General features: G+C 60.0%; 5 protein-coding genes across 5 annotated transcripts; 3 read left to right on the top strand and 2 right to left on the bottom strand.

The window, feature by feature from the left end:
- Positions 1-328: 328 nt before the first annotated feature.
- On the top strand, positions 329-974 carry VTJ83DRAFT_1868 (uncharacterized protein; the record flags this gene model as incomplete). Its single annotated transcript, XM_071008074.1, has 3 exons — positions 329-453; positions 554-890; positions 969-974. The coding sequence occupies 3 exons, from the start codon at positions 329-331 to the stop codon at positions 972-974; spliced, it is 468 nt and encodes a 155-aa protein (XP_070868408.1).
- Positions 975-1,617: 643 nt separating this feature from the next.
- Positions 1,618-2,667, top strand: VTJ83DRAFT_1867 (uncharacterized protein; the record flags this gene model as incomplete). The annotated part of the gene is made up of 1 exon (XM_071008073.1): positions 1,618-2,667. The coding sequence occupies one exon, from the start codon at positions 1,618-1,620 to the stop codon at positions 2,665-2,667; it is 1,050 nt and encodes a 349-aa protein (XP_070868407.1).
- Positions 2,668-3,104: 437 nt separating this feature from the next.
- VTJ83DRAFT_1866 (uncharacterized protein) lies at positions 3,105-3,712 on the bottom strand (the record flags this gene model as incomplete). The annotated part of the gene is made up of 2 exons (XM_071008072.1): positions 3,105-3,508; positions 3,598-3,712. 2 exons carry the CDS (start codon positions 3,710-3,712, stop codon positions 3,105-3,107), a joined length of 519 nt encoding a protein of 172 aa, XP_070868406.1.
- A 1,616-nt stretch (positions 3,713-5,328) lies between these two features.
- Positions 5,329-6,457, top strand: VTJ83DRAFT_1865 (uncharacterized protein; the record flags this gene model as incomplete). Its single annotated transcript, XM_071008071.1, has 3 exons — positions 5,329-6,141; positions 6,222-6,296; positions 6,359-6,457. 3 exons carry the CDS (start codon positions 5,329-5,331, stop codon positions 6,455-6,457), a joined length of 987 nt encoding a protein of 328 aa, XP_070868405.1.
- A 932-nt stretch (positions 6,458-7,389) lies between these two features.
- On the bottom strand, positions 7,390-10,792 carry VTJ83DRAFT_1864 (uncharacterized protein; the record flags this gene model as incomplete). The annotated part of the gene is made up of 4 exons (XM_071008070.1): positions 7,390-10,284; positions 10,392-10,429; positions 10,513-10,606; positions 10,679-10,792. 4 exons carry the CDS (start codon positions 10,790-10,792, stop codon positions 7,390-7,392), a joined length of 3,141 nt encoding a protein of 1,046 aa, XP_070868404.1.
- Positions 10,793-11,336: the final 544 nt, after the last annotated feature.

Genomic DNA, 11,336 nt, shown 5'->3' with positions numbered 1-11,336 from the left:
CACATGTTCGGGGCCCTTCGTTAGGAGAAGCCCTTCCGGCGAGGCATTCTTACGTCACTGCCTCCCCGGCCATCCGAACATCCGTAGCGCAGCTTATAGACGAGCTCCCATCCCCTCGTTGTCCATCTGCTTCTTTTGCCCCCTACCTGAACCCTCCAGATCCCACCCTTCCTTCTCCTCGACGAACGCTTAGGCACTCCCTCGTCGTCGTCGTCGTCGTCGTCGTCGTCGTTATCGTCCGTCATCGTGTTCCACCTGTTGACTCTTTCGTGCGCACAACGCGTCTCCGGAATCCATCCAAGCCAATTTCTCTGATACTACCTACGCCATGTTCAAGACCACGATTCGGGCGGGTGCCTGGAGGTCCCGTTTTCGGGCCTCTTCCCGCTTCCTAAACACGAGGGGCTACGCGACGATGCAAGAGCGCATTGCCATGTCCAGCGAGAGGCAATGGTGAGCGTGACCCTAGCTAGGCCTATTGTTTTCCACGCGCCGTGCCCGAGCGTCTGCCATGCCACATTCCGAGGCTAACCACCTCCATCCTCCCACACAGGCAAATAGCTGCCGTCGCCGTCACCATCCCCGGCCTGATGTACCTCCGGGGCGGTTCCAACCGCCGGCCGGAACCCACCCCGAGCAATATGACGCAGACGATGCAGCAGATGCCCGGAAAGGTGCGGGAGTCGCCAATGGCGCAGCAGGCGGTGCGGACCATGACGCAGACGACGCCGAAGCAGCAGTTTGAGGCCGCCGTGGAAAAGACGCAAGAGGTGATTGACAAGTCCAAGGAGACGGCCAAGGAGATGCTAGCCAGCGCCGGTGGTGGTAGCAGCGCCAGCAGCGAGCCGTCTGGCCAGGCCGAGGCGCAAGCCAAGCCTCCCGAGGATACTGTAAGTGGTCTTTGAAAGGCTGCGCTGAGCCATCCAGCTCGCTGGCTGGGACCTATTTCTGACAAGGCGATTCCCTAGGCCTAAAGTGGACATTGACCTGACGTGCGAATCCTTAGGCGGCCCCTTACCTCAGAATAGTGACTGCTTAATGGCTCCAGGAGTGTGCAGCGAGGATTGTGATGTGGGAAACCATCCAAAAACAGCAAGGAAAGAAGCCAATTGGCGTGTGGCCCCTCCAGAAATGGGCATCTCGGGTTGGAGGAGAGCCAATAGGCGCGTTGAGGACTGTAACCCGGGCCAGTTACGTATTTCGTTCAAAGTTCAGGCTGTACCGACTCCATAGGTAGCGATCTGTAAAGTAGTATTTTTTTTTTTTTTTTTTTTTTTTTGGTTTTTATCCTGTAATATAGTAATACATAGTAGTTCCAGAACATCTGACCAACGTCCGCTCTCTTTTGGCTGCTGTTTCATCCTCCCAATTGACCCCGCCCCCGCTTCCACCAATAAATCCTTGCCCGGCCGTTATCCGGCCCGAACAAGTTACCGAAAACATTCAACATGGAACCTCTTTTTGAGTAGGAAACCATCACTTCCAGACCCCAAGCCCCAAGCTCAGGAGTCGCTCCAAGCCAATTCGTTTCGTTTCGTTTTTTTTTCCCTCCCCTTTTGTTCGCCTATTCCTTCCACCCCCCAGCCTAGTCATCGCCACCACACCATCACACCCACGATGAGCGCCCCCGCCAACCCTCCCTCTTCGGAGGCCGAAACCCTCGTGCGCATCGGCACGCGCCGCTCCGCCCTCGCCCTGCGCCAGACCGATCTCGTCATGGCCGCCCTCCGCGCCGCCCACGCCAACCTCACCTTTGAGGTCTCCGCCATGGCCACGGCCGGCGACCGCGACACGACCACCCCGCTGCCCGCCCTCGGCAAGGGCCTCTGGACGTCGGAGCTCGAGGCCCGCCTCGCGTCCAAGGACGTCGACGTCGTCGTGCACTCGCTCAAGGACATGCCCACGACCCTCCCCGACGGGTGCGAGCTGGCGTGCGTGACCCAGCGCGAGGACCCGCGCGACGTGCTGGTCATGAGCAAGAAGCACGCCGCCAAGGGGTGGACGGGCTTGGCGGATCTGCCCCGGGGGAGCGTCGTGGGGACCAGCAGCGTGCGCAGGGCCGCGCAGCTGCGCCGGAGGTACCCCGACCTGGTGTTCAAGGACGTGCGGGGCAACATCGAGACGCGCCTGAACAAGTGCGATGCCGAGGGGGAGGCGGAGGCGGGGTACGACGCCATCATCCTGGCCGCGGCGGGGCTGTTGAGGTTGGGGTATGGCGAGCGGATCGCGCAGTATCTCGACTCGAAGACGCCCGGCGGCGGGCTGCTGCACGCCGTGGGCCAGGGGGCGCTGGGGTTGGAGATCCGGGCGGGCGACGAAAGGATGCGCGCGCTGCTCAAGGCGGTCGAGGACACGCCGACGATGCTGGCCTGCTTTGCCGAGAGGAGCGTGATGCGGACGCTCGAGGGCGGCTGCAGCGTTCCGATCGGCGTCGAGACCGAGTGGCTTGAGGAGGGGAAGCTGCGGTTGCGGGTGGTCGTGGTGAGCTTGGATGGGTCGAGGGCGGTGGAGGATGAGGCGACGAGCGACGTCTCGACGCTCGCGGAGGCCGAGGCGATGGGCAGGGAGCTGGCGCTCAAGATGGCCAAGAACGGCGCCCAGGAGATCCTCGACGAGATTAACCAGGGGAGGACATCAGGGGCAGCGCTGAAGGTGGGCGATGCATGAGGCGGCGACGGCGGCGACAACAGCACCGGCAGCACCGGCAGCAGCAGCAGCCGGTCCCTGTGCCAGATTGCGCGAGGGACTTTTGTACGATTACGGCGATTTCTGCCATGCTACATCACGCGGGAACACATACATAGACCACCGCTGGCGGCGTCCAGGTTCAGCCAGGCCCATCGACCTCATGCATGCGTGTTGTTGGCCCTGTCGAACCCCCGTTGAATTGAGATGCGCAAAACCAAACACCGGCTGCCTCTCCTGTGACCCCGTGTGATCCAGCTCCGGGGGCTTGTCTCGTATCTACCAGGTTGAACTGCTCCAAAATAAAATGCAATGACCATGTGATATCCTTCCGTGCCCAGCCCCGCACAAGGCAGATCGATATGCATGCTCCGCTCCAACCTTCGAAGCCCATTTCGCCTTTTTTTTTTTTTTTGCTTTTAGTGGTTTCCCTCGGCAGTGAACGCGGCGTACGCATCCGCGTCCATCAGGGCCTCGAAATCCTCAAGGCCCTGCTCGGTGACCTGGACCTTCGCAATCCAGCCGCCGCCATGCGAGTCGTCCTCAGCGACCTGGTTGATGGTGCCCGGCTTCTCCTCGAGCACGAGGTTGACCTGGGTGATCTTGCACGCGATGGGCGAGTTGATATCGGCAGCGCTCTTGACCGACTCGACGGCGCCAATGGCGTCACCCGCGGCCACCTCCTTGCCCTCCTCCGGAAGCTCAACGTAGACAATGTCGCCCAGCTCCTTGGCCGCGTACTCGCTGATGCCCACGACGCCGGTCTTCTTGTCCGCCGACAGGTCGATCCACTCGTGCTCCTTGGTGTATTTCCTCAGCGCATCTGCAGCACAAGCGTCAGCTCAGCACCGCATCCGACCCTGCGGGGGTCAAATGCCCTTTCTGGACATTTGCTTCTCGTTGGGCGCTCACTGGTGGCGGTTACGGAAAAGGCCCGGGCAGCGACGGAGCGGGAGGCCGAGGTCCTGGCGACGGCGGCAAAAGCAGCAGGGCGAGCAACCCTGAGGCACCGGGCGAACGAAGCCATTCTTGAGGTTGAAAGGGGTCGTCGAGGGGGGGGGGATAGGGGGTGGGATTGGATTTGGGTGGCGTCGGCAGGATCACACAAGAGCACGCAGGAGCAAGAATCGAGGCTGCGGGCGCTTTTTCGCACAAAGCGAAATCGAATGACGCCAATGGAGACGCTGCATGTTATCGGTGCACGACACACACACATCAATGCCGACCCCAAGCCTCCAACGGCCGTGCTGGGCCGAAGAGCCGAGATTACGTAAGATTTGTGGCTTGTGATTCCCCGCGCTGGTTCTGGCTGCGGCCTCTTAAGCATGAATGATGACGCACCCACCACCCTCTCGACCCCGCGTTGAGAACGAAGACGCCCTCGGGCGCCCTCTTGCGCGAGTTGCAAGCCCAGAGCGGGACCGAAAAAAAAAATAAAAAATAAAAGAACTATCACTATGATTCAGCGACTTCTGTAATATGACCCCGACGGGCCTGATGCTTTTTTCGGTCCGGGTAGTCAACCCCAGGCCGGGGCAAGCCAGGGGGAAAGCACCGAGTCAGGCCGAATTGTTTATTTACATTCCTGACTCTCCCCGCACGGCAACCTGCTCCGCCCAAGTGGCGGTGGTGGGATTGCGAAGGCTAGGTTTCTGGGCTGCATCCAATATGTAGGTGAGGGATGCTGATCGCGTCAGGTCGCGTGCAGGCCATGGCCGACGTGCCCGTGGCCCAAGTCTTGCTGGATCCACTGCAATTACTGGGCAGCGCGAACGCTGGGTCGCCACTCGCTGCCGCCCGCGACGGGCCCCTTGTCCTGGGCCCGCATCAGCTCACTGCCGCGACGCCGATCAGTGCCGTGCGGCTAACTGTGGGCTGCCACTGTGCGCGGCAGCGGCTTCGATTAGGTTCCCTTTTCTGCCTGTTCCCAGCTGTCAAGGCACACCTACCAACTATCCCACCCTGCGCTGCGACCAAATGCTACTAGTATACCGAACACTGGCTTGAAATCGCGCTTCGAGCATACACCACTTTCCGCCTGCCCAGGTCCCGGTCTCCCCCCATCAGCCGTCGAACGCATCCCAAAAAAACACACGAGGTATTTCAGCTTGAAGTAGGCGGCAAGGCGTAGCGGAGCCGAGGGGGCCCTACACAAACAACCGCCGGCACGCAGCAGAGCTGCAAGCGCAAGCGGGACATTTGTAACGCTATCACAGTGCAGCGACGGCGCTCTGCCAGCACCAGAATCGATCCGATCCGGCTCCGCACTCGCTAACCCGATCCTCCATCTCGTTTGTCCCGCGACGGCGACATCTCAGCTGGCATCACCCCTCCACCAACAACATCCCATGAAGTCACCAACCCACGACCCCAAAAGTCACACCGCCTGAGCTTCATCCCACGTCTTGCTCCTGGCCGTTGATCTGACGAACCTCATCCGAACCATCGACTCGGCGCTTCTGTCACTTTCACACAGGCCTCGGGTCGAGATATTGCAAGCGCTCCTGGTCGGCAGCTCAGCTCGAAACCCGTCATTTTCGTCCCGCGCCCTTCCTCCCCCCCCCCCCCCCCCCAGCTCCCGTGCTGGACTTCCACAACCTCCCGCTGGGCGCCCCGGCCCATTTCCCAGGCATCGTCGACACCATGGAGCAAGATCCGTACCAGATTCCGGGTCATACGACGTCGGATCCTCCCAATCCCGCCCTCGCTTCGGCTGCTGAGCCTTTTCCGACCAATTCGCACGACGATGCAGCCGGCGCCGATACCACAACCCCCCAGGCGGTAGCGCACGACCACAGCGGCTACCACGACCCGCCAAGCCACGGTCCGCCCCTTGACCACGGCGACGGCGCACCGCGACATTACTACCCGGCCGACAACACCGACGGCGAGCCGACGGCTCGATATGCGACCCCTCCGGTCCCCGGACCCTCAATATCTCGACCCCCTTCGGGCCTTTCGGGCCACAACGCTGCCGCGTACGGCGCCGACCAGGCCTCGCGCGCCGGCAGCAACGGGGCGCCCGCCGAGCCGCAACAGAATCCAGGTCGCAACCACGTCGTGATCAAGGTCGGCATGGTGGGCGACGCCCAGATCGGAAAAACCAGCTTGATGGTCAAGTACGTCGAGGGCAGCTGGGACGAGGACTACATCCAGACCTTGGGCGTCAACTTCATGGAGAAGACCATCAGCATCCGCAACACTGAAATCACCTTCAGCATCTGGGACCTGGGCGGCCAGCGCGAGTTTGTCAACATGCTACCGCTGGTGTGCAACGACGCCGTCGCCATCCTCTTCATGTTCGACCTGACCCGCAAGAGCACCCTCAACAGCATCAAGGAGTGGTACCGCCAGGGCCGCGGCTTCAACAAGACCGCCATCCCGGTCCTTGTCGGCACCAAGTACGACCACTTTGTCAACCTTTCCCGCGAGGAGCAGGAGGAAATCTCCAATCAGGTACGACCCGGAACCGGCCTCTGATTATAGGGGGTGATGATGACGATGGTGGTGGATCGCGTACTCATCCGCTGTCTTAGGCCCGCCGTTTTGCAAAGGCCATGCGCGCCGCGTTGATCTTCAGCAGCACCAGTCACAGCATCAACGTTCAAAAGGTACGTTGCGCAATACAAGAACGCCATGGGCTCGGCGCACTAGTTTCTGACAGCATTCGTAGATCTTCAAGATCGTGCTGTCCAAGGCCTTTGACCTGAAATGCACCATTCCCGAAATTACCAACGTCGGCGAGCCGCTTCTCATCTATCAGTCCTGCTGAAGAAAAGCACGTCTCGGTTGCCTGGTCACACACCCACACCCATACCCACGGATACACCACCAACACCCACACACACACCACCCATCAACATTGCTACTCACACCAACCCTCCACAACTCCACACCACCTATATACGGGTTCCAACAGGAGGGGCTTGGAAATGCCGGGAACCGTTTTAAATACAGACCGGTCGACCACCGCAGCAAGATCATGGTCACTTTTTGTTGGAGAAAGAGAGAGAGAGAGAGGAAGAGAACAGAGGAAGCATCACCAAATCATCCACAACTACCCTGCCGGACCGGCGTTCAGGCGGCGTCCAATAATTACACCACCGGTCACGCACGGGCATCACTGCCCCAGATCATCCCATCTCGAGAAAGAAAAAGACGGCAGGAGTAACAGAAAAGATGGGATTTGTTTTCTCTTCAAGGGACGAAACCGGTCACCCGCGGAGGGGGGACCCAATCCCAGTCACCGGCATTTACCTTTCGCTCTTTGTCCTTTCTTCTGTTACTTTTTTTTTTATTGTGCTGTTGCATTTTCATGTTCCTTTGTACTTTTTTTTTTTTTTTTCGAGCAGCAGGGAGTTCCCTCTACGGGGGGAGGAATGGGAGGAAAACGGGCGAGGGAGAGGCAAGCATGGCAACGATGCATTGTTGCGCACAAGAAGAATTGACTTGGTGCTGTATGAGGTGTGAACATGGAATACAACAAAGGTACCTTAATCCTCCATGAACGTCCCAAAACCGCTTTTCCTAGGTGTAACTAGTCTGGTTGTCGGGGAGTTGATCCATCCTGAGGGCAGCCCATCGTACACAATATCCATCGACCAATCCATAACGCCCATATCATGCCATGCCACACCACATTGGATACATTACTCATCCCACATATGGAAAACCCCGTGCACTCCCCCCTTGGGCAGGCAACTACTACACATCTCCTCCCTGCATCTCCCCCTCCTCAATCATCCTCCCCAAAATCAGACTCTGAATCACCAACTCATCCGTCAACGTCCGCGCCCGTTTTGCAGGCGGCAGTCCCGAGGCCGAGGCTGAGGCCGAGGCCAAGCTCGCCGCCGATGTGTTGGCCGAAGCCACGTCCGAAGCCGCAGCCGAGGCCCTCTTCCTCTTGCGCCCGCCCGGGGCCGGGGCCGGGACCGTGCCAAACAACGCATCCTCCTCCGCTTTCCCGTCCACGTACACCCAATCGAACGGCCGGCCTGCCGCCTCGGCTTTCCTCATCTCCTCCTTGCCATCTTCCACGCTGTACACCCTCGTCAGCGACGCGCCAAGAACCCGCGCGAGGAAGACGTAGGCCATCTTCCGCCCCTCGGCCGACTTCTTGACCACGGCGAGGATCCTGCTCCCTTCAAGCAGTTTCTCACGCTGGCCGACAACGTCGGCCAGACGGGCCGTCGCGGCGTCGTAAGGCGGCAAGGTCCGGGAGCGGATGGCATCGCCCAGGAAGGCCGACTGGCCCGCGCAGAGGAGGTAAGGTGTCCAGTCGACAATTTCGTTGCGATCGAGGCAGGTGGTGACCCAGCGAGGTGCGATGCAGGGCAGGCCGAGAGCGAGAGCTTGCATGTACTTGACCTTCCGGGAGTGGCCGTCGGCGATGAGGGCCGTAAAGCCCGTGGAGTGGCCTTCGGGGGCCAAGGTGATATCCGCGTCGGAGCCAGGGGTCGAGGAGGGAGTCGTGCTCCTGGAGTGAGCCGTGGGCGAGGATGCCTCAAAGAGCTCACCGAAACCGTCTTCGAGGATGCGGCCCCCAGCTTGCTTGATCCGTTTCTGAATCCTCGTTGAGTAGTTCATGCGGGTAGCGTAGTCTTCGTTGGTTTCGCCCGGCTTCTGAGACTGGAAGGATATCGCGAAAGCCATCTTCTCAAACAGCCTCGATGCATTTCCCGTTGGCGACTTTGCTGGCCGTCGTCCTGATCGGGAAGCCGATCGAGTGGTGGTCGGCCGCGGCATGCGCAGACTCTGCTCAAACGTCGGTGTTGCAGACGCGGATCGAGTCAGCTCGTCGGTGGAGTCTGAAACCCGCCGCGTCGCTCTGGACGATTGCTTCAGGCGCTCGGTCGAATGCGTCTTCAGCCTTGTGAGCCTGCTGCGCGTGTTCTGCCGCGTAGTCTTCAACGACGCCGGCGAAGAGCTGCCAACGACCGTGGCCTCAGATGGAGATGCTGCTGATGTCGTCTCGGCAGTTTCCAGAGGCTTCGACGATGGCAGCTGCGGCGTTGACTCCAAGTTGCTCAGCGTCGACGTCGACTCTGGCTCTTTTGGAAGAACCCTCCTGGTTCTGGCCCTGTGGGCACGCGTGCTCAACGCCGGTGGAGACGAATGGAAGGTGGACGTCGGGTCTTCCGGTATCGACTCGGGTTTTGAAGACGGGACAGGTTGAGGAAGAGCTGACGGCCGTTCGCCTAGTTGGCTTGTCTCTGGGATCGCATCGCCAGATGGAGCCGAAGGGATCTCGCCCGTAGCAGTTGCCGGGGCTTCGTTCTCTGTAGGAATAGCGTCCTCCACCTCTGATGCCGTCGAGTCCTCGTCGGCAAGCTTCTCTTTCGTCATGCGGAGGCCGCGAGAGGGCTGCTTCCTATCCAATGCATCCGAGTTCTTAGCATCCGAGCCCTTAGCTCCTGGATTCCTTCCATGGCACTGGGCAATGTAAGCCTCTGCCTGGCTCGTTCGTTTCCTCTGACTTGTCGAGGGCACTTCGACATCAGAGGGCTTTGAGGGGCGCTGAAAGCTGATGGCCGTGAGCTTCTGGAGAGCAGCTTCCTTCTTGGCCTTTGCCTTTTGCCGCCTGATGATGGAATCGTAGACGTCGTCGTCTTCGGCTGAACTGGACGGACCGCGAAGCACTTCAGACGTGGCACGACGTTCCTGGGATTGCTGCATAGGCACGTAGCTGCTCATGGGATCGGGCCCGGATCTCTTGCGCACGGGGTCCTCGGGAGAGGATTCCGGGATGACGGCATTGGCGGTAGATGCGGGTTTTGTTTCAGTGGGAACGTCTGGGCGAGCCTCCGGGGAGGTGGTGGCACGCAGAATTTCCGGGCTCGACGTGACGGCGCCAGGGGGGTTGGGTCGGAGCCCGCGCGCCTTTAACGGGGATGAGATGATGGGGTTCGGAGAAATGTCATGTCCCTGAAGGCCGGTTGGTGAGGGCCGCGAAGATGTAGGGCTGACCAGTTTCACCGCCGAGGAGAACGGGGTGCCATGGAACAAGTCTGATGTCGGTAGCAGTTGGGACCGGCTGTTGCGAAAGGGATTCCGTGGCGGGCCGGGTGTCTGTGGAAATGTCTGCGAAGGGGACTGGGCCGTCTTCTGAGGAGCGGCACGGCGGAAATGAGAGACCTTGTCAAAGTCGACCAAGGCAGAATCGTCCTGGATCGGGGAAGCGATGTCGGTATTGCCAATCGGCATGGTATCGGCCGCGGCAAGGCCCACATCTGGGTCATCAGCTGGCTGATCGCGGGACCCATCGATGTGAGTCAATGGATCCGGAGAGCGTCCACGCTGAGGAATCGGCGACAGACGATCGACAGGAGAGGGCCGTCGATACTGGTCATAACTGTGGCCGTCATACACCTGCGTGGAGTCCTGCGTTGAGCCCATCTTCTTCTGTAGGGTGCCGTTCATATCGGCGGAAGCCGGAAGGGTGTCGGGGAGATTCAGGCTGCCCACGACGCCATGGTCTTTGACATCGTCCCAGTCGGGGAGGTGAATCGGCCGGGGCTCCTCCTGGAATCCGACGTCCTGAGTCTCTGGTATGGAGTCGTGTGTTTGACTGGTGTCGTTGTCAAGACGCGCATGCCGCGTCTGCAACGGTTGGTCAGCGCCATGCATGCTGCCTGGGGCTGAGGTCTAGGCAGGGGTCGCATTTGCGTTCATTGGGTCTCGCCCCCGGCCGTGTGAAAAGGACTCACCTTGTCGCCATTCAAGGCATTGTCCAAACCGGCCGAGTCTGGCCCAGTTGGTTTTTGTCAGCCGCGTGAAAAAAGAAAAAAAAAAAAAATTAAACCCAGGAGGGTCATCCTCAAGCCATACCGTTTGTGCTGGCACCCGGTTGACCGGCCGGCCTGCCTTTCGTAGGCGACGGGAGGGGGGGACTCGGGTCTCTGGGTGGTGGTGAGCTGCTTCTCTGCGCGGCGTTTGGCGTCAGCTTCGATGCTCCTTTTCATTGCCGGCGAAGGCTGAGCGGCTCCGGACTGACCAAGCCTATGCCGTACTCCGTCATCAGGTGATGGGCAACCAGCAGGGTGTCCTGGGATTCATTGGCGCCGTCGAGCGCCTTCTTTTCGGCCTGGCGCAGCGTTCTTGACGGCATGATTGCAGGCCCAGGAGACTACAATGTGCAGGTAAATTGGCTGTGAGCGGTGGTTGACGAGACATGCAAATTGATCGCCAATGGCAATCCCAGCCTGGGAGTCAAGGGGAGACGTCACGGAAAAGGCGACATGTTTGGTGCAAGAAGAGAAAGCCACGAGGGATTCGAAGATGCCGGTGGATCGGGGAATTGTCCAATGGCGCCTGCGAGCGGGGCGTGAGGTTTTGGGTCAAGGCGGCAGTCCGACTTCTCGCAGCGTTGGTCTTTGTCGCTGGAGTTTTCCGGATAACGTACGTCGTCTCCCTTTCTTCGTCCCTTCCTTGCATCCGGCGCGATGGTTACGCGTTGTCACGTGACGCAATATAAGGCTCGGCTCACCCCCTGACGGCTGCATGTGCAGGATCCAGTGTGGAGAGGTCTCCCTTCACGGACCGGCCGACAAGAAGCCAAGGGCCTTGTTGTAACACCATTCTTAGCTACCTGCCCTTGGCAGACAACGTGCGCCACACTCCGACCTTCCGTCTGTCAGAGAATTTGGGTTGTC

The sequence above is a fragment of the Remersonia thermophila genome, chromosome 2, assembly GCF_042764415.1.
Source record: "Remersonia thermophila strain ATCC 22073 chromosome 2, whole genome shotgun sequence".
Classification (NCBI taxonomy): domain Eukaryota; kingdom Fungi; phylum Ascomycota; class Sordariomycetes; order Sordariales; family Chaetomiaceae; genus Remersonia; species Remersonia thermophila.
The sequence above is the reverse complement of the archived record's forward strand: the minus strand, read 5'-3'. Positions and strand labels throughout refer to the sequence as shown.